The 23,160-nt window shown below is 36.7% G+C and overlaps 1 protein-coding gene across 5 annotated transcripts in view; it reads left to right on the top strand.

The window, feature by feature from the left end:
• The window catches only part of LOC127803826 (phenylacetaldehyde reductase-like), a 34,287-nt gene extending 11,177 nt beyond the window's left edge, over positions 1-23,110 (top strand). The window contains exons 1-7 of one of the 5 annotated variants that reach the window (XM_052340379.1): positions 14,700-14,966; positions 17,593-17,768; positions 18,210-18,401; positions 20,744-20,906; positions 21,147-21,330; positions 21,612-21,743; positions 22,666-23,110. In XM_052340379.1, the coding sequence (XP_052196339.1) occupies positions 14,840-14,966; positions 17,593-17,768; positions 18,210-18,401; positions 20,744-20,906; positions 21,147-21,330; positions 21,612-21,743; positions 22,666-22,810 (1,119 nt within the window). In that variant the 5' untranslated portion in view covers positions 14,700-14,839 and the 3' untranslated portion in view covers positions 22,811-23,110. Of the gene's footprint in view, positions 1-14,699; positions 14,967-17,592; positions 17,769-18,209; positions 18,402-20,743; positions 20,907-21,146; positions 21,331-21,611; positions 21,744-22,665 lie in introns of those variants that run through there. The other 4 variants (XM_052340370.1, XM_052340389.1, XM_052340406.1 and 1 more) reach the window with 4 other exon arrangements.
• The last annotated feature ends 50 nt before the right edge of the window (positions 23,111-23,160 follow it).

Here is a 23,160-nt window from a genome sequence, read left to right as displayed (position 1 = left end):
AGTCCCCTTCCCAATCCTGCCCTCTGCCTCACCCGTTTGCATTTACCATCAATTAACATAGATGAAATTTTTGGCAAATCAAAAGCAGCGACGGAGAAAAGAATGAGCGAAATCAAGAAGTATAGTCATGTATGCACACCTATCTAGTCTAGGATGGTAAAAGAGGGAACGCTAATTTGTAGCAGTTTATATGATTGATTCGCATATAATATACTGTTTTTTTGGATAGCTTGTTTTTGGGTACTTTTTTCTGGGAAAAACCTGTGGGGGTAAGTATGAGGATTTATGCATACAAGGCCAGATTTAGGTTGGAGGGCTGAAAGTTTTTTTTTTTTTCTTGGGGGGGGGGCTGAAACAGAGGCAGCAAGCAAGGGTGAGGCCGACTGGCCGAGTCGTCAAGCGTGGGGAGAGGGCGAGACCCCAAGAGGCAAAGGACGAGTAAGAGGGCAAGAGCCGAGAGGCAGCGAGAGCGAGAGGGGTTGAGCGAGAGCAAGAGAAAAGACTGTGAGGGCTGAAACAGAGGCAGCAAGCAAGGGTGAGGCCGACTGGCCGAGTCGTCAAGCGTGGGGAGAGGGCGAGACCCCAAGAGGCAAAGGGCGAGCAAAAGGGCAAGAGCCGAGAGGCAGCGAGAGCGAGAGGGGTCGAGCGAGAGCAAGAGAAAAGACTGTAAGGGTCGGAGGGTAAGCGAGAGCAAGAGAGACAGAGAACGAGTGAAAGCAAGAGGGGTTGAGCCCTACTGAGAGCAAAAGAGAGCCAACAAGGGCGAGGGTAAGGGTGAGCGCGAGCGGACGAGCAAGAGAAAGGAGGCAGAGAATGAGAGCAAAGTTGAGAGAGGAAGGAGAAGAGAAGGATTTACAAGCAAGTGGGCTGGGCTGAGATGAGCTAAACTGGATTTGGGTTTGTCTTTAACCTTATAAATTTAATTTTTGTAGTGGGCTACCTTGGGCTTCAGCCCAGAGCAGCTCACGTTTAAATCCGCCCCTGTATGCATATCACATAAAGCAGAAAACTGATAATATCTGGACTGGAGTAGGCAATGACATTACACGCGTGACAAGATATGGGTAGGCCGAAAAAGATCAAATATGAGAAATATTTTAAATATTTGTCTTTTTTAACGTGTTTATTAAATTTATCTGCTGTCATTTAGAAAATGTCATGACTTCTTATTTTGATTTTTTCATATATGCTTATTTCCTCTCTCCTTAATATAGAAAATAAATAACGTTTGTGTTCTTTAATGTATTTTAAAAAAATTAACAAATAATTTGATAAAAATTTTAAAATATTTTTTAATTTTATCTTAATTATTTTATATTTTAATTTAAAAAATATTTTAACATTATCTTAATATTCACTTATCGTGCTCATTTTAAAAAAAAACTACCTAAAAAGTAATACGAAGGAAAGGTAACTCAAACTACGTCTGTTGTGTGTGAATGTGAAAGTGACCATTGGAAGAAACCATCCACTATCAATTAATAATGGACCGTTGCTTAAAGAAAAGGTACTGTTAGATATTTACTTTTGTGTACCATTACTCATTTTCACGTTTTGGCTACGTCAGAAAGAACAAAAATATAAATAATGGATGCTATTATTAAAACTTATACATTTGCATGTAAATACAATCAAATAAATGCATGTAAATAAAATTATTTAAAACTTATATTATTAGTTATACATTTGCAAAATACAACTATATATATTTTGAATGCACCTCCCTGTTATTTATTAATTACTCTCGATCAATCTTTTAACTCATGATTTAAGATTTATTTTTTTCTAAAAAAAAAAAGATTGTCCCCTTTAAAAATGGTTAAGATTTTTTAATATTTTTATTGATTAAAAATTAAATTTAAAAGGTTAATTAATGTACAAAATAAAACATATTTATATGTAAAGAGAGATAATTATATAAAACACTTTTTATAACTTAAAAGAAGATAAATTTTTAATTGACATGTTGCAAATATAATTCTAAGTAAAAAATAAAAAATAAAAAAATCATTAATATTTGGTACAAGCTGTTACAACATGAAAAATTGGGTGTTGGTTGGTATGTATCCCCTTTCCCATTCAATCTATAAACTTGAATGGGAAAGGGAAAGGGGATATATACATATTTTTAACCAAAATAATATATTTTTCATAAGTTTAAGGGTAAATGTATCATATTTAAGGGTGGTATATGCTTGGTAATATATATATAAGTAACTGTTATGTTGCCCAACGTCGGGCAACATAACAGTTGCCCAATGAGAGAAAGGGGTGTAGGCGCATAGAGCCCACCTCCTTTCTCTCAATCGGGCAACTACTGTGTTGTCCAACGATGAGAAATATAACAGTGTCCTATATATATATATATGTTTAGTTTAAGTATATATGTATGTTAATAGAAGAAAAGTTAGACAAAAATTTTACATGTATGTACGGTGTGTTTTGCTCATTAGAAAAGTTATGTGTAATTAAGATGATGGAATAATGATATTTTTAAAATTACTAACTACTTTAATAAGGGTAAATTATAAATAACACTCTTGGGTTTGGTAAAAATTGCAAGATATATATGTTCCCAATATTTGAGAAATAGCAATAAATACATTTCTTATTGAGTAAATAGATAAAGTGACCTATTTAACCTTTATTTTACTTTTTCTCTTCTCATATTAAAAAATAATAAATAAATAATAACCCACGTTGGAACCTTGCTGACGATGGGCTTGAGACTTGAGTTCATCATCGAGTTTCATCTTAAACTTAGATCTAGGTTTAAAAAATAAAGAGATATTTAATCTTGAATCTAAATTTGGGTTTGGAATAGATAATTGTTCCTTCATGACCAAAATGAGTGATCGAAAACGGGATCACAATGACAGGGAGTGGGCTCCGGCGACAAGTCCGTCCGGGAGGCGGCTGACACCTGCAAGCACTCCAACTGTAATGTCCTGTAATATCCCAAAAATTGAGAAATAAATTAATTTGGCGAATTTTTAAAAGTTTTGGGGTGTAAGTGAAATAAGAAGAAAATGGAGGCACGGGTGTATGCGCAATTAAAGGAAATTAGGAGTGTATAAATGTGAATAGCAGATGTGACCGTAATTCACCTTAAATTTAATTAAGGACGCCTAATGGTTGAAGGTGGAAGCCAGCCCAGCTGGTCGCGCACGCGAAGGACCAGCCAGGCGGATGTGGGTTCGAGCCTTGAGGGGGAGCTGTGCGCGGTTTGGGAAAATAGCTGATTTTTTAATCAGCCTCAGGTGCCAAAACGGCGCCGTTTCATGTGAGGCGGTGGGCAGCTTTTGGCTGCCACGCGGCGCTTGCTGGGCCGCTCTCTTTTTGCTTTTTAAATTGCTAATTTCAGAGTGTGTTTGGGCAGTGGAGGTCGTGCATCAGAAGAGAAAAAAATTTAAGAAGAAGAAGCAGCGTTGAGGAAGAAAATGGAAGGGAATTTGGGAGAAAAGAGAAGATTAAACTCCATTTAATCGCTGTTTAATTAGTCAGGCAAGCTCCTCTCCTCTACCTCTTTGATTTCTTCTTCATTTTTAGTTGTTCTCAGTAATGACTTGGATATGAACAGTGGTTGTGAGTGCAAAGTATAGCAAGCTGTATATATATATGTAACATAGGTATTTATATAAACTATAGCACGCAGGGGCTGTTTTGCACTGAGTTTTAATCTATTTAATTGTGTTTTGGGTATACCTTGGATTGGAGGGTGGTTCACTGTGTGTGTGATTGAGGGTTATGATGCAGAAATTGGCTTTTGGGCGTGTTTTCTGGGTGTGCATATCTCCGCGCGTATATATATATGTTCAGGTGCACAGTGAGTGTTGAATTTGTGTGTGAGGAAGATTAAGTGGCCTTTGGCCGTGAGTTGCTGTGTGCGTGTGTATGTTCACTGGGGAAGCTTAAGATAATTAATGGGTGTGTTCATTAGGTGTGTTCATGAGGGGAGAAATTGAAGTGATATATTTATATATATGTATATATAATGTTGAAGGATGAAATTGGAGGCAGCAGCACGTCCATGTGCTCTTGGAAGTGCTTAAATATATTTATATATATATGTATATATTTATGTAAATGTGGCTTAAAGATTATAAGTATCTAAATAAGTAATAATAGTAATAGGAATGATTTAATTTAAAATAAATATGAGATTTATTGGGATTTTATTTACGGTGTGCCTACGTGGGATTTTAGACGGTTAGATTTAATTAATGCGAGCTACGGGTTTTATTAATCGTTCTTAAACGTTTTACTTCGCAGCGGGAGTGCAAGGAAAAGAAGAAACAGCCGTGTAAAGGCAAGCTCTTAACCCTCTCTTCCTGATCTTTAATTCCCGTGGAAGACCCCGTAATTTCCTGTATTTTATCACCTCTCTTACTTTAATTCGGCACCTTGCCTTATTGGTTGAACTATTATTCATTTGTTTTAATTAAATTAAATCCGAGACTTCTAGCATTTTATTTGTTGTGAGCCTATGGGGGTTTGTACCACCCCCACTCCTTTTGGGAATGATGCTGAACCCAGTTGGGACTAGGTTCCTAGACGGGCGGATTTATTTATGATTTTATTGGGTTTATTTACAGTTTTCTTGGATTTATTTATGGTTCGGTTAGAGCTATCGAGCAGTAGGGCAGGGGTCGGTTGTTGGTGACGTTGGGGTAGACTATGGTACGGCCCTGATGTGGACCGTCGGGTGGACACCCCTAGTCACCGGCCGTTGACCGGTGCCGGGCACTGCTGACTAGCTCTGTCGGTATGTGATTTACTGCATGATTAGATATCTTGTATTACTGTTCATGATTTGATATGTACATGGGTACGGGATGCATGTTGGGATATTCATTTATTGAGTATGCTTGGACACGAACATTCTAGCTTGGTTAGGTTGCATCCAGCGCGGCATATGCATGGCGTGTGGTTTACTATGTGGGCGGAGCATGGCCTGATGCCTGGATGTATGGGCGCCTTGTATCACGTTGATGCTCACTACGCCATTGCATTTCTATGTGCATTGCATGGATACTGGTAGTATTTTGTTCTCGGACGGGAGTACCGTTTCGAGGGAGCCTATGGCTCGGTTGTCGGGAGTACCGACGGATACAGGTGACGGGAGTACCGGCCTGGGACAGCGCGCGCAGGTTTGTTGCAGATATTTGTTGCCTTTCAGGGCAGCGGCAGGTTGGTATGGGACTTGGGTGCCAAGTGTCTTATGTGGGCCCCCAAGGACCGGTATGTGCTTTTATTTTATTATGCTATTGAGCTGTTGTGTTGTAGCGTCTCATGGCTTGTGTGTACCTGGGGATTTATTCTGGGGTGAGACTTCTGGTTTTGTGTAGCCTTATGCCTTTTCTTCCTTATGCTTGCTGAGTCTCTCGACTCACCTTGCTTTCCATCATTCCAGGTAGTGGCGGCGTGGGCCATAGCAAGGGAGTGAGTCAGCTTTAACGGCAGAGTCGATGTGGTGTACAGGCAGTCTCGTCAATCCCTATCCACTCTGATGTCTAAATAGAATTTACTCTATTATTTCGTACTGTGCCAGGTGTTTTCTCGAGTCTTGTGTATGTCGGCACAGGAGTTTGTGTTTATTTATTTATCTTGTGACCGCTGTGTTAGTGGGGTACCCATAGTGCATGCATGTCTTGAGCTTTGCTTCCACTGTTCTTATTTTCGTGTATGCATGCTGAGGTGGTCTTTGTCTCTGTGTTTATTACTTTTCTCCTCCCGTAGGCGCTCCCGTTCGGGTAGTCCTGGTGGTTGGGGATATCCGGGCGGGGGTGCTTACATGTCCCGTCTTCCCAGAACGCGCATTACCTCGAGATGTCAAATATATATATATATATTTTCGACATCATACACACAACATAAATTTCTCGATATACATACCCTTATCATAATTATTTCCCGACAATCCCGATTATACCTTCTTAGCATATCACAATTTAAAAATTAACAGACTAAGACAGGTATTAACAATCACATCAGTAGAAGCAAGGATCAAAACCTTAATGATATATAACCGATAAATTCCTTTTACAGTTAAATAACCAAATCGATGTTTCACATAAAAATATCAAAATATTACATAACCTCTGAACATCGTAATCATAGACAAAGATCTACGAAAACTAAACATAGCAGCTACATCTCGGCGACATCCTTTCCCTTGGCACCACTGCTTTCACCTGAAACGTTTGAATATTCCAGGGATATAGTCCAAATTAGATGCTGAATCATCTAAGTGAGAGTTCAAAAATATTTTCATAAATATATGCAAAATCATGTAAAAAACCGACAAATCCTAACATGCCCCAACCTAAGAGAATCCTACATAGCATTTAGCCCTAATTGGGAAAAATGCAATCTCTCTAAAGGCGACACGACCACATAGACCCATTGGCAAACACAATCCTGCTTAAGAGGGACAACCTCGACATATGAACCCAGGAATCACCCCATTATCATTGTTAGACATTACGCTCCTACTCAAAAGCATTCTAAAACCCAACGCAACCCTAGCCCTAAGAGTATCACATCAGCACTATCCCCGGAATCAACAACACCTCGGTATTAATGCTATTGCTCAAAGAAACTTGGGATGATGTCCACTTTCAGCCCCGCCACTTGAGTACCTTAGGGTGAAGTTCGTCTCAGCCCCGTCCCAAGTGGGTCACATAACATTAATCCTCGGCATGCACCCCGAGTGCTGTTACTCAAGGGCCACGTCACAGGTTAACAACCCACATCCCACATGGACAACACATAACATGCCAATGCTGAAAATCATAACATGCATAACATAAAATCAACATTTCAATGTATACAATTTACCGTACGAAATTCAATGCATGTGTAAATAATTGTTTGGACGAACCATCGCACGAAACCAACCACTCACGATAAATCAAAAGTGATCAAAAGTGACAAGAATATGCATAGAAATTGGATTGAACAACTCACAGGAAACCATTTATATGCCACAAACAAGTTTTTCCGGTAGAACCACTTACCTTGGGCTAAATTCAATATTCCCCGAAATGCGTACTCAACCTTGATTCTCGTGTCAGGGGCTCTATAGTTCAACCTCGAGTTTCAAAGATACCCTAGACATCATATGCATTCAAAGAAAAATCAATATCTATTTTCTCAATTTTCTCATAATTTTCCTCTAATTTCTTCATATTTTCTCTCGATAATTTCAAGTAAATATCTCTTCAAGCATTTTTACAAATTTTTATCCACAAAAATTCATAAAAAAATATTTATAAACCTCTGGAATTTTCTGAAAAATTTTCAGATTTTTCTCCTATTTTCTCCAATTTCCATAATTACTTTTCCTTGAGAAAATTTATTTCTCCTTGATTTCCTTCAAATATCCTCCATGAAAAATCACAAAAACTCATAAAATAAATTCCTTATTCTTCTTGAATTTTCTCATAATTTTATAAAAATCCCTCATATTTATTTTCCATTTACATTTCCTTTCAAAAATCCAAATAATTATCTCCTCAAGAAATTTCCAAGATAAAAATTCATAAAAGTAAACTATTCATTTTTATTGAATTTATGAATATTTTTCCAGAATTTTATTTCCTTTAATTTTATTTTTTCTCAAATTTTATATATTTTCAATATTTAAAAAATACAGAAATTACTTTCGATCATCTTCTCCGACGATGGCGACCGACGACCTGCTCCGATGGTTGATCCAACGACACCACCTTGAAGCCCTTCTCAAGACAATCACAATGGCACCCTCACATGGCCGAAAAACCCTTCGGAAATAGCCCAAATAGTCGATTTACAGTCCGGCTCCAGCGAAGTTTCGCATTTTCTGGTGAGTTTCGAAACACCTTCAAAACTTAATGAAACTTCATGAAATTCTCCAGAAATGATCCTCAATACATGGAGAATAAAAGTCCCTTATCCCAGACCTCTGATTCGCTCCCAAACTTGAGATATTCAAAGTAAAATTTTTGATGCATTCGGCCACATTCGAACCTTTATTTATACCCGTTTTCGAAGCCCAATCGAGTCATACCTGGTCAAATCGACGCCTTTATCATCCTTACAATCATTTAATGGCCTCAAATCGTGATGATTTCGTGCGAATCGTCCTTCCCAAAAAATCCGACGACCGCGACCGTGCCTCGCCATTTTCTGTCAAATCACGGCTATGCTTTACTGATTTTAACCTATCTCCGATCCTAATCAAACCCCCACGTGGTGGGGCCCATTTTCGTACCCCCAGACAACCTCAATGGCATCGCCCGAAGGCTGGCCGGTGATGGCAGTGGGCAGCGGCAGCCATGGCTGAGCTTCTTTCTTATTTTTCTATTATTTACACTTTGGCCCCCTTAAAACTTCCTCTTATATTTTGGCCCTCATTCTCAAGCTCCTGAATTATCCAATAATTCCATCAAGTCCCTTAAGTTCCAAAATCTTCATTTCACCCCTAAAAATTCAGAAAAACCATCGTTTTGACCTCTCTCGGCCAAAATCAATAAATTACACTTAGGCCCGATTATACGTAGGATCATATGCTGATAGAAAATCCTTATGTTTCTTCTCGAAACCCTTTAAGGGTTGTTTTTTATATTTAATATATCCCTACTCGGGGTCCCGTTGACTTCCCAAGAATCCCCACCATCATTCGATTTCTCAGCCTTAATCCTAGCTGTACCGAAAATCATTTCAAATTCGATTTCTTTCCATGCCATAAATCTTATCTTGGAATACTCGATACTGATGTACCATTTTCTTTAGGCATCTAAGCCCCGGGGTACTCCCTGTAGCTAATTCGGTAATTTATTTTATTATTAAACTCACTTTTTCGATATTTTAAACTCATCCAAATTACATGACGACCTCACACAGATATGGGCTATTACACCAACGCTCGAGTGAGTAAGAGAGTAAAGAAATGACAATGTATCGATAGGTCAGAGAGCAAAACATATATTAACTTTGAAAAATAGTTGGTTGATATAGGGGGATGAGACGTCCTCCTGCGTGCATACGTCGTGTATTTGCAGGTGATGAGACTGAGTATCTGGTGCTGACAGGAGTTCTCAAGTGATAGCATGGTGCCGATGGGACTCTTATTAATATTGATAAGATCCGTCATTAATGAGGATGAGATTTAAGTGGGCACACAAATATTCAGTATGTGTGGCTGCAATGATCGGGCTGAGAAAGAGATGGGTCGGGATTGGGTTGGACGGTCTAATAACAAATCAAGATATGGGTTAAAAAAAAAAAAGAGAAAAAGAGAGGAGAAGAAATTAGAAAGAAAGTGAGAGAAACAAAAAGAAGAAAATAAATCAAAAGAAAAAGTGGAGAAATAGTAGATGTCTTTGTAAACAGTCTTCAACATTGTCTTCGTGACCCTATGCCTTCGGTGTCACTACCACTACCATCACCATAACTTAACATTTAGGTGCGTTTGATTGCAAACATGAAATTTGTATGAAAAAAAAATGTTTTCTAGGTAATTCAATTGCCTAAAATTATATTCCAAGAAAAATATCAATTGAAGGTGTTTGATTGACTTAATTTTGTACCTAGAAATTGTTATAATTTTCTAACTTTTAGTGTTTGATTGCGATTATTTTTCATAAAAATAATCACATACACACTAATCAATAATATATAAATTAATAATTAATTACAAAAATAAATTAAATATACATTTTCAAAATATTCAAAAAAATAAATCAAACACAAATATATATACCCATTTTTGTTGCTGAGCAGAGAGCAACAAAGAGGAAGGAAATGTGTATACATTGCAGCAGAGACTCAAACCCATTGCAACAGAGACCCATCTTCCTTGACTCAAATCCATTGCAACAGAGACCCCATCTTCCTTTCCTCGTTGTAATGAGAGACCCATATCCCTCTTCCTCGCTGCAATGTATATATATATATATATATATTATACATTGCAGCAGAGACTCAGACCCATTGGGCCATTGCAATAGAGACCCATCTTCCTTACCCATTGCAACAGAGACCCATCTTCTTTTCCTTGCTGCAATATATATATATACAAACATATACATTGCAGTAAAGACCCATCTTCCTCTGCTGCAATGTATATACATATATATATATTTTTGCATGTAATCTGCTTTCATCTCCTTCCGCCCCCACCCGATGCAGCGCCTTTTCCGCTCTTATAAGAAGGCCACCGCCCCACCTCCGCCTCCCATCGTCGACCAGACCCTCAAAGCCAAGGGCAAGACCAAGTTTTGGTCCATCCTCTCTCCAAGACACTTTAACGCTCGCCTGAAAAACAAATTCTCTGCCTCTTCATGGGAATTCATTTTCCAGCAAATGTGAGAAAAGAGGGTCACGTGACCCTAAGTGAGAAAATTATTTTTATGAAAAATTTGACCAATCAAACACTCCAAAAATTGAAATTTAGGTAGAAAGAAACATACCCTTATTGTTACATATCGAGAATGAGAGAAAGAAACAAACGAGAAATGACGAACAAGCATAGTTATAATCATTTCTTAAGTTAATCAAAATTTGTAGAGCCAACTTTACAATGAGATGAATGCTCCATATGTTGTTGATATATGGATACGTTAATATATATATATATATATTATCATATCAAACTTTAAATTGTTTGTTTAATTTTAGATTTTTTGAAAGTTTTTCAATAGAGAACCCAAAAAAGAGGAAATGATAGGTTTATTTTTTGAATAGTCCACTTAAGTTAATGAGGTTACAAACATCAGTTTATTATTAAAATAAAATAATAAGTTAGGAAGTAAAAAATTAATTTAAAATTAAAAAAATAATTAAAGTTTTATATATCACGAAATAGCGGTGGCCAGTAGGCGAGGACGAGCGGCCGCGAGACACGTCTTCGGTGCCGGCAGCGAGCATTTGATCAACGGTGGGGATTGCAAGCCTTTAGGCATCGGTGTGTCGTCAGCACCAACGACCCTTGCTTAATAAAGTGTCAGTTTTATTCTGAATTGCCGATGTGGGATTGGGATCAGTAGCGTCACAGCACACAAGTTAAAAACTGCAAGAGAGTGACAGCGAGACAATGAAAGATTGCAAAGCACAGCGAATGTAAAATTTAATTAATAATTACATTTTTAATACAATTTCAATCATCAGTCGTCACAATTTTTTTTAATAAAATAAAACTCATATAATTAGAAATTATTCGAAATAATGGAGAGAATCAGACACTATTATGGGTTAGTTTGGCTGTGTTTTAGTTTGATGCTTTTAAAATTTAAAACTGATAGCGTTTAAGTTGATAATATGTTTAGATAAATGTGTTTTTGAACTATTAATTAAAAATTATGTGTTTAGTTTGTAAAAGTTAATAGACTGTTAGAACTTAGTAAATAAATTAAAATGGGCATGGTACTGAATAATACTAATAAAATTTATATATTATAAATTTTTAATAAAAAAAATTTAAATTGATGTCCAACATGCTAAAATACAATTATATGTTGATAAATTATACATAATTTTTAAAAATATATTAATACAATACTTTATTTATAAATTTAGATTTAATTCATAAAAATCTTCAATATATGTTGAGACATTATATAAAATTCTTTATCTTTAAATTTTATCAACACATATCAACTATTAATATTTAAATAAAAGTTCATATTTAAATAAATATTAATACTTAAATGTATATTTCTTTTTAATAGCTAGAAATTTGATATATATTATAAAATTACAAGATTAGACATCATACGATAATTGATAATTAAATAAATTTGATAATTTTAAAATTCAAAATTAAGGTGGTGATGGAGACTTGCAGCCTTGGCGATGGGGGCGATCTGCTAGCAGGGCGGTACTGGGTGGCGATAGCGGTTTGTGGCGTTGGGCAACAATGGTGGATTGCAGCGATGGCAACTTTGGGGGGGGGGGGCGATAGAGGCTTACGGTGATGACGACGATTTGCTAGCAGGGCGGTGACAACGACTGTTTATGGAAGAGATCCGACAATGACAATAATGGAAAAGGCAATGAAGGAGAAGGTGAGAAGGGAAGATGGGACTGCCAATTATTCTTCCCTTTGTATATAAGCCCTATTTGGAATTCCAATCGAGTGATCAAGACACCACTATTCACACACGAATAGAACATAAACCTTAATCACGCGAGAGAGAGAAGAAGCAAGAATTGAAGAAGAGCTCGACGATTGAAAAGGTAAATGACTCAAGGAATCTCCAATTTCAATCTTTGTAAGTAAATCACTTGTTAGTTTGATTGTTTGGGAGAGAGATTGGTGAGATTGAGTGCTGGGTTGCTTGGTTATGGAGCGATGTACTCTATTGTGTTTGTATCGATTGAGTTTTTTGATTTGCGAGTGTTATCGTGAGATCTTGTGAGAGTTCTTGTAATGTTATTTGTAAAATCCATTGTATATATTATTATAGTGGATTGACTAGGATGAAGTCCTATTGTGAGTAGGATCGTTTTGATCTGAACACGTACATACCTTGTTTATTTTTTGTTTTTGTTGTGTGTGTTTTGTGAGTGTTTTCATTTCTTCGATTTTGTTTTGATGTGAATCTTGGTATTATTGTAGTTGGTTGTGTGATTTGTGTCACAAGTATTCTTAACAGAGAGAGAAATAAGTAGGGGTGTACAATCGGTTATAATCGAATCGAACCGATAAAAAATTATGAACCGAACCAAACTGACCCACCCCAATTAACCGAACCGAACCGACCGACCCACCCCAACTAACCGAAACCGAACCAATCGAAGCCTAAACCATACTAACCGAACCAAACCGAAAATGAACCGTAAACGAAATGGAACACAAAACTAACCAACAGACTGCCTTGCTGTTGTCGCCGGCCACATAGTTGGCCGGTGATTCCGATGATCGGAACCGATGATCGGTTTCCCTTAACCACGATGACCCACATACCCAAAAATTAAAAGCATCTAATGGTTAGATTTTAGTAGATCTAGTTTTCAAACTTTCAATGTAAAAGAGAAGTTGTACCCAGAAAACTTACCTAAAAACTATCGGCGTCATCTTCATCTCTGGCCATCGGAAGCAGCTCGCATCGGCGTCATCTTCGTCTCTGGCCATCGGCAGCAGCTCGCATCGGCGTCATCTTCATCTTCATCTTTGCCATCAGCGATGACGAGGGATGGTGGAGGGAGAGAGAAGAAATGAAGAGATAAGGTGGCCTGATCTACGAAGCCTCGAAGAGCCTTCGTCTTCGCCATCGGCGATAGCAATGGATGGTGGAGGAAGAGAGAATGGACGAAGAGATGACCATGAGGCAGTGTTGTCGCGCGACCAAATCTGAGATCTATGAAGAGATGAGATCGATGAGGTAGTGCTGCGGCCGGCCAGATCTCAAAGAGAAGAGAGACGAAATGGCGAGAGGGATAGAATTTTAGAGAGAGAATGACGAAGAGAAGAAAAGACAGTAGCAGACATGGGGTGCTGCGCCTGCGTGAGGGAGGAGGGGCCGATTCGGTTCGGCAGGGGAGGGGTGCCACTCCTGTGTGAGGGAAGGGGGGCGGTTCGGTTCGACAGAGGGGAGGAGGGGTTATTGCTATTCGATTCGGTTCGATTTTTTGGTTATTTTTACTAAAATAACCGAACCGAACCGAATAACCGATTTTTAAGGATAAAAATAATCGAACCGAACCGATCAAATTTTTCGATTCGGTTCGATTAGTTCGATTTAATTGAACTTTTGCTCACCCCTAGAAATAGGGGAGAAATGATTAAAAATAGGGTAATGGTCAATTTTCATAATAGGTTAATAGCAAAGGACGTGGGTGCTATTTTAAAAAATACAGACTTGGTGGGTACATTTTACCTAAAGCTCAATAGTATTTAGTAATTTACTCAAAATATAAAATATTGTTTGGTTTTTGTTTTTATGTTTAATATTTAACATAAAATAAAATCAAAAAAATAATCCCAAGTCCTCTTGTAATCCCTTCACAATGGGATTAGTTAATCCCACAACCACCATTAGCTAATCTCGGCCGGCACCTAACATTACTAAACGATGACTCTTTCTTAATTACAATAAATAAATATGCATACACATACATGATAGATCATCTATAATTATAATTACTAAAAATAAAATTATTATAATAATAGTGGACAATAATATAATTTAAATAATTAAAAAACATAAAGTTTATAATTTAATAAAATTTAATTAGTATTATAATTAAATTCTCTAATTAAGTAAGAATTTAATGTAACGTGCGATAAATTATGTGTTTTATTTTTTTTTCTCCTTTTCATTGGACGTAATGGATAGACTCCAATAATATAATTGGTGAAAGAGTTTATTTCACCTAATATAATGATCAAGTTTAAATATTTTAAAAATTTAATATTGCTTATATTTATAGTTTAAATTACGAATTATAAATGCATTAGCTATTTATTTACATATAAGAAATAATTAATGTTAATTAATACATAATTATAAATTAAAAGATTAATGGAATCGTATTAAAATTAAACTTAAACTGAAAAGATGTTAAAGTACAAGTACGAATGGCAGCCTTTGGTACTACAGCCTGGGTCACGTATCTGGGTCCCACAGCCCCTATGGGGCCACGCTCCAGTCTTCCCTTCATTTTACCTGCGCGGGGCATACGAGAAGCAAAAGAACGAAATAGTTCTGAATTAAGTAAAGCACCCAGCGGACAAAACCCTGAGGGGACACGTGGTGGCGTACGGAAAGGAGCCCTCCGCCGTTCTCATCCTTGAAAGACACTCAGAAAGAAGATGGAAAGACGACTGTGAAGATAAGAGAGAGAGAGAGAGAGAATGACCAGCGGAGCAGGAGGGAAGACTGTAGTATGCGTGACAGGAGCATCTGGATATGTAGCTTCATGGCTCGTCAAGCTCTTGCTTCTTCGCGGTTACACTGTCAGGGCCTCTGTTCGTGACCCTAGTTCGTTCTCTCTGTCTCCCTCTCTCATTAAATGTCTATATTATTATATATGATTTATAAATTGTTGTCTCCACAATGATATGACTAGGTTAATTTTACGTTTTGGGTTTCTGATTTTGGTACTCGTGCTGTTTGCTCAGTTCGTTGAGTCATCTGGCCAGCTATGTTGCGCCCCGTTTTCGAAACGTTTCTCCTTCTCTTTTCAAACTTATTTATGTTTATTTTTTTAAAAAAATATTTATTTTCACGTTTTTTTCTAATTTCGTATTACAAACATTTCTCGTTTTCATTTTCATGGAATATAATTGGCCAGTTGGGCGCATGGATCCAGGTCCCTTCCCAATCCTGTCCTCTGCCTCACCTGTTTGCATTTACCATCAATTAACCCTGGAAAAAAGAACATAGATGAAATTTTTGGCAAATCAAAAACAGCAAGGGAGAAAAAGGACGAGCGAAATCAAGAAGCATAGTCATGTATGCACCTATCTAGGATGGTAGAAGAGGAAACGCTAATTTGTAGCAGTTTATATGATTGATTCGCATATAATATACTGTTTCTTTAGATAGTTTGTTTTCGGGTACTGTTTTCTGGGAAAAACTGTGGGGGTAAGTATGAGGATTTATGCTCGGAGGCGCCGTTTCGGCGTTTCCGAACCGTTTCTCGTTTTGGAAACTGGAAAAACGGCCCGAAACTTTTTTGGGCCGTTTGTGTAATTATTGAAAACTTTCGGGCCGTTTTAGAATTTAATAAACGTAGCCGGAGCAAGCTGCCCAGCTATTTCTTTTCTTCCAGCGATTTCTTCTTCCATTTCTGCCAGCAATTTCCTTCTTCTTCCAACGCTGTTAGATTGATATTATTCTTTGAATTGATTCTCTCTCTCTGTTGGTGACTTGTTCCAAAGTCAGAATACAGAACAACCATGTTGGTGAATTGATTCCCTTTCTCTCTCTGTATGTATATTTATGTATATATATATATATGCAAGTTAACAGTATATACAAGATATATATATGTGAAATTATATTTATCATTATATATATATCTCTCTCTATATATTTTTAATACATTATAAAATTTATATTTATTATTTATATTTAAATATTTTTTATTTTTTACATTAAAAATTATATTTATAAAAAAACTCCTATATTTTTTAAATTTACAATTTACTCTACGTTTTCGTTTCCTACTTGTTTAAAAAAATGTCGTTTTTGCGTTTTCGTTTCCTATAAAAAACGTCTCCCATTTTCGTTTCCGTGCCTCAAACCACCTCTGTTGTGTGTGAAACTGAAACTGCCCATTGGAAGAAACCATCCAGTATCAATTAATGGACGGTTGCTTAAAGAAAAGGTACTGTTAGATATTTAGTTTTTTGTACCACTAATCATTTTAACCTTTTGGGTAGGGTAGAAAGAACTAAAAATATAAGTAGTGGATGCTGTTTGACTATGGGCATGGCTATCGATTTCCTACACGACAACGTTTTATTTTATAGGATGAATTACACTCAGGGCCAGCCCATGAGAGTTGGGGTTCTAGGTCATTTAAAATTTAGAGTTCCTTTAAAAAATAATAAAAAATATGAAAATTTTATTGGGGCCCATTTTTAATGCTAAAATATTTATCATTAGAAATTTATTGGAGCCCCTTTTGGATAAAAAATATTTTTAATATTAAAATATTTAAATATATTTACTGTTGAACTTGGGAAAAAAATTTATTGGGGCCCCCTTTTAGGTGCCCTAGGCTAGCCTAAAGCTGGCCCTGCTTACACTCAGCACCTTTGAGGTTTGGTATAAATATATAGTAGCTCTCATTTTTTAGAAATTATACTGACAACCTTTATTGTTTAAAAGTTGTATCAGATTATCTTGTGAGGTTAGATTTACATTACACACATGGTGGTCTTGGGATATTACAAGTTACATGAATTTCTTAAAGTCTATTTGATGGAGGGGAGGTTAGTGTAATTTTGAACATGTGGGGTTGTAACGCCCTGCCTCTTCAAGGCGTTGTATTTATGTTAGGATTTTTTTTTTCATATAATCAAATCACACTAAAATCCTCAATATTCCTATATAAAAGATTCATACCACTTCGTCCAGCATAATATTACAATATCAATGAAAACCAAAGACAAAACCAACTGAAATACTGGTCCTAGCCCTGGCATAGGACACACAAAAATTTTCGTCATGTTCATGTCTCAATCAATCCCTTGCCCTTCAAGTCGCTCGTCTCGCCTAGAACGTGAAATATTCCAAGGACATATGTCTAACATTAGAAGATGAATCTTCTAAGAGAAGGTTAAAATAACATGGATGAATGATGCATGGACATATATAAAACAGATACCCTAATGTAACTTTCCTGGCAAACAAATCTGACATGAAACCCAAGGTAGTCATCTCGACGTGCACTCAAGGCAACTAGATACCCCTAAACAATCCCGTATGTAATTGTTGTTTTTTTCTAGTTAGCGGCACCATCATCACTAGGTGGCCTTGTATCTTCGTCTTCTCGTTTTTTAAGCTGATTTATAGGTTTAATATCTTTTTTCTTAGAGCAGTCTATTTATGATTTAACAATATTAACAACTACTTAATACTAGATATTCTCCTATAGGTGATCTAAATAAGACAAAGCACTTACTTGCCCTAGATGGAGCAAAAGAAAGGCTTCACCTGTTCAAAGCTGACATACTGGAAGAAGGCTCTTTTGACACTGAGATTGATGGGTGTGAAGGTGTTTTTCATACAGCCTCACCTTGTAACCTGTATGTTACGGAGGAGAACGCACGGGTAAATACTGTACATGTCGGTGTAAATTGTTTCTTCTCTCTTCTGTTATTATGGCATCGTTATCAACCCTACAGTTTTAGAGGCTGCAAAAAAAAATTTCAATGTGAGTTTCAAGAGTTTTTGCCAATGTGTTTCGTCTTGTTATTCTGCATATTCCTTTTCAATGATTTCTATTTCTCTTCTAAAGCTGTCATTTTTTAGTTTCTGTTTGCTGTCTAGTTTTATGAATCCTCTGGGAGTCCTGTTAGGCAGTGAAGACCTGATGATATGGAAATATAATGATGAAAAGAGTGTATCCTTCAATAAGTGCAATTTTCATGATTTTGTTATTAATTGTGTTCTTTCAATCATTTGTTAAAAGTAATACCTTCTTTCTTTTATAATGGTAAGATTCAATGCTACCAATGGTCACTTGACTGTTTGCTGCCCACCTCTTTTCAGGCAGAGTTGATTGATCCTGCAATAAAGGGAACAATTAATGTTCTTGCATCATGTGCCAGAGTCACATCTGTGAGAAGAGTTGTTTTGACATCCTCCTCATCTGCAGTAATATACAATGGCTGGCCTCGAACACCTGATGTGGTAGTTGATGAGACTTGGTATAGCACGCCCGATGTTTGTGAGAAACTGAAGGTGTGCATATCTGCCAATAATTTTCATTAACTTTTCTTACAATTTTTAATCACCTGAAAGCTTTGGTAACTGAAAGCTTTGTGGTTAACCTTCAATTGCCTTTGAGAAACAATATCCGTGACCAATTGAGAGTACATTTTGCAAAGAAACTATCTATTGGGTTTCAAATGGATGCGTTGAATTTAATATAACCAATAAAGGTCAAATCGATTAGTATGATTCTAGGATAAAAGGGACTTAGAAATTTCTACATTACAACCAATTGCCATAAGTTGTTATAGGAGATAGTCCTCCAATCTTTTTCAAGGATATTTAATTAGAGCACTAGAACCACCTCAAGAAACAATTAGGTTATTTCACAAGCATATTAACATAAAAAAAGAGATCATTTTTTCTAGAAAAAACAATAAAAAATCGTCACATAAGGTTAAGTACAGTGGCACTTAAGCCTCATGCCAAACTAGAATTCTTTGGAGATTGTTTGTGCATATCAAAGAGAATGCTTATATTAGGTTGAAGATAGAGGTGTTGAACACGGTATTTTATTTACTCATTTATTGATTGTAGATACCTCACTTTGATATGTTTCAACTCAGCATGAAGTGTTGAATTCTTCAATAGATGAATGACACTCTGATTATCATAGAATAACACATAACTATCTTGGGTAAAACCAAGTTCTTGCAGAGATCTCTTCAATGAAATCAACTCTTTGTTCACTTCAATAATTGCAATGAACTCTGCTTCTATAGCTGACAATGCAATACACTTTTGCAATCTAAATTTTTAGTCATGTATCACGTATGCTCTTTAATGTCATATGGGGTGGATTTTTGTCCCTCTCAACTAGTCAAGGCAAAATTATTTGAATGGAGTGTCCATCCTTGATGAACTTGTAAACTCTGGCCTCTATTTCAAACACCTTCAAGATCTCAATCTGGGAGAGACCTAGGGACTTGCTTAACCTAGGGTGGGATATATTGGAGGCAAATATAATGGGAGATCTTGCCTTAGTGTGGATGAAATGAATACATTAGGGTAACTGTGTGATCAAGTAATTAGTTAGGTAGAGAGTTCCATAGCAGAGATGCGGAGGTGCTGCAAGTGTCCTTAATGGAGAGTGATGGCGAGGGAGTTTTGATGGCTAAAAGATCTCTCCTGTAGAGAGTCCCATGAGCCTTAATAGAGTATGGGGTACAAAATTCCCCCCATGATGGCTGGGTCATATAGAGCACTCAATTGGAGAGTTACAAGGCTAAGCTGGGGTTGTGTGACTACCATTTTTATGTATGATCTCAATGCCTGAATATAAATGCCATAAAGGTTTACATGCAGCTTCATGAGATTGACACATGTAGACCTCAACGTATTAGGGGGAGAGATTATAGAGATCAATTTTCTGCATTATGAGTTTGGCACTTGGAGATTCACATCATGGAGAACTAAGGAGGGATGTGGAGATGTGATTAGCTGACATGGTGGTGATATGGCATGCGTGCCACTTTGGAGTGCTCAATGTCTACCCACATTGATAAACTAGACTTTCTATTTCTTTCTTTTTGCCTGTTGGTAATTTTGTTTTCTAATATCTCTATTATTTATTGCTTTAGTGAACTCTTTCTATGTGATGCTACTTTAAATGTCTGCAGCGGCTGATAGTAATTCAGGAACAAAATGTTGGCTTTTAGGTAAGATTTGAAAGTGATGAAATTTAATAACTAAGAATTAGTTTCATTGCTCTTACAAAAATAATAATAACAATTTCACTGCCCTCAAGAAAATGTTGGTTTGATTATTACAAAAATAATAAAAACAAAATGTTGGTTTGATTAGTGGTTTATTCCCCTATGGTGGGATCGTGGACATAGGCTGTTGAGTTGAACTATGTTAATATTCTATCTTTACTTTTTCGTTTGATTTTGTTAATATTAATGGTTTGCGCAATTCAATCCTAACAGATGGATGTGGCCCTAGCGATGTATATCAATTTCTCATTTCTCCTCAATGATAGATGGACTTGGTAATGAAATAGGATTATGAGCTTTGTTCTCTAACAAAATGATTTATTACTTTTGTTTTTATTTGATATGATTGTTTATAGCTCTTATATGGATGCTTAGTTCAGGAAAAAAAATTCTTTGCATCTATTTGGTGAATTGGTATCTGATTCGGCCAAGTTTCTTGAGATCTGCAAAGTTCAAGTTACACTCTACAAATTTTGGTGGCTTTTGCTCTCAAACTTGTTGCTCATCATTTCAAGAAATCATATTTTTCTCCTAATCTGGTGGTTTTTCGACTGAACTTTCCTTCCTATTTTGGTTTGTGTTGACTTTTTCTGCTAGGTTTGGTATCCACTTGCAAAGACTTTAGCGGAGGATGCTGCTTGGAAGTTTGCCAAAGAGAAGGGTATTGACATGGTTGTAATGAACCCTGCAGTATGTATTGGTCCTCTATTGCGGCCAGCCCTTAATGTTGGTGCAACTGAAATTATGAAGTTAATAAATGGTACGTGATCTTTAGCTAAACTTATTTATTTTTCTGTGTACAGAAGTTGGCAGTTCTTCAGACTTCAATGACCCAAATGTGGTCCGAGAAGTCCTATGATATATTCAGTTTGTTTACGAATTAATAGTAGTCACTGAGAATCTCACTGTCTCAATTGAGTTAGTTTAGTCAAGTTATCATAATTTTTTGTTAAGCTGCTTTTCAGGGAATCAGAGGCCCTATTTTGTCCTTGTAATGCAGGTGAATCATTTCGAAATTTTTCCTTTGGATGGGTTAACATTAAAGATGCTGTTAATGCACATATTCAAGCATTCGAGATACCTTCAGCTAGTGGAAGATATTTTTTGACTGAGAGAGTTGCACACTTGTCTGAAATTGTGGACATAATGAGGAAGCTTTTTCCTGATTTTCGACTTCCAGAAAAGTAAGTGCAAGGATCTGACTTCATTCCTTTGTGTTATTTCAGTTAGCTTAGAAATGGAAGCATTTTGAGTACATAAAGGATAATGAGGAAAAGAACTCTAGAAATCTTGGGAACATTTGGAAAGAGAAGCATATCATTGTTACATAAACTTGGTTATTAAAAGTTGAAGATGTTCTATATCTGTGCATCAGTTTATGTGAAAGAGTGGAAATATATAGCTTTGAAAGTATGTATCTGTAGCTATGAATCATCAATCTGAACCAATATTGCAATGCATGTAGGTTCATTTCTCAAACAGTTCACAACCTTCTGATCCTAAGAAGCATCAATACGGAGTTGTATAAGGAAGTGTATAGAAGACCAGTGGGATTGGATCATACACAATCAAGTGAAAGTGGACACAAGTTAATGTGGTTCTGTCTCAACAAACCTAAATTCTTGATTCCAAAGATTGGGCTAAATTCACACAATGAATTAAAATGCAGCTTTAAAGGAAAAATTACAAACTGTTTCATGATGCAGTAGATTATGAAGGAATTAGATTGAGATTTATCAAGAGTTAAGTGAGATTTATTTGTAACTAGGTAGCCAGGGACATGGACCCCCACAACACACACATACACAAATCCAATTCCCTCATTGCCCCCCCCCCCCCCCCCCCACCCCCAAAAAAAAAAAAAAAATAATATTAATCTTTGCATAAAATATTAGAAGAATTTAAGTTCGGAAAAGACGTTTCAAAATATTGCTTTTCTCAACATTTTGTATGGTAATCAACAACATCAAATTAGCCCCCAAAAAGAAAGGGAAATGCAACAACATTACCTTTTCATATTGCCTTTATTCTGCATCATCCTCATTCATGTTAGTCTTTGTTGTTTTCAGTTATGCAGATTATTTTCAACATTTATTTTTTCTCTGCATGCAACCTTCTTACAAATTTTATTTTGCCCATGATCCTAATAATTGCTCTGCTTCTGTGAGAGATGAAATGGTGTCTGAAACTTTGTGTTTTTATCTTGGAGATGCAGTAGAATCATCTATTCAATGAATTTAACCCTTTGACAAAAGAGCACCCCCCAGTCTCCACTCTGCGAGGGTGCTTCTTCTTCTTCTTCTTCTTCTTCTTCTTTTTAATATTCATGCAATTTTACTCTTGCTTTACAAAAAAACTGTTCCACTGCTTGAAACTGACTTCCAAGTCATAAAGAAGCAACCTTGTCGTTTCTACCAAAATTCATCCTCATTAAGCTCAAATCAAGATTGGTTTGGAAATTTGCTAGTTTTGTGAGTGGTAAATTTCTTCTGGGCCTCACTTCTGTGACATCTTTTCAGGTGCGAGGACGACAAGCCATTTATGCCAATTTACCTGGCATCCAAGGAGAAGGCGAAAAGCATTGGCATTGATTTCATGCCCCTTGAGCAGGGCATCAAGGAAACGATTGAAAGCTTGAAGGACAAGGGGCTTCTCGATTGCTAAGTTTTCAGGACAGACCAAGATGGCACCTATCTTGTTGTGTAGAGTGCAATGCTAGCTTATCTAGTTTCAATAACATCTGTCTGCTTGAGATAATATTATCTAAGAATTTTAGTTGAGCATTCTTCACTCTCCATTAGGGAAAGAAACTTGCATAAACCATGGTTTTACTCTCTTTTGTGATGGTTCAAAACGTTTGTAAGTGTCTTCTTGGTATGCCCTCCGTTGCGGGGGTCTCGTAGCTCGGATTTAGGTGTCTTCTTATACATAGATATGAAAGAAGTTCGAATTTAGATGTCTTCTTATACATGGATATGAAATAATTCTATATTTAATTATATACACGTGCGCAC

Source organism: Diospyros lotus, chromosome 1, assembly GCF_014633365.1.
Source record: "Diospyros lotus cultivar Yz01 chromosome 1, ASM1463336v1, whole genome shotgun sequence".
Classification (NCBI taxonomy): Eukaryota; Viridiplantae; Streptophyta; class Magnoliopsida; order Ericales; family Ebenaceae; genus Diospyros; species Diospyros lotus.
This window is presented reverse-complemented; position numbering and strand designations above follow the sequence as displayed.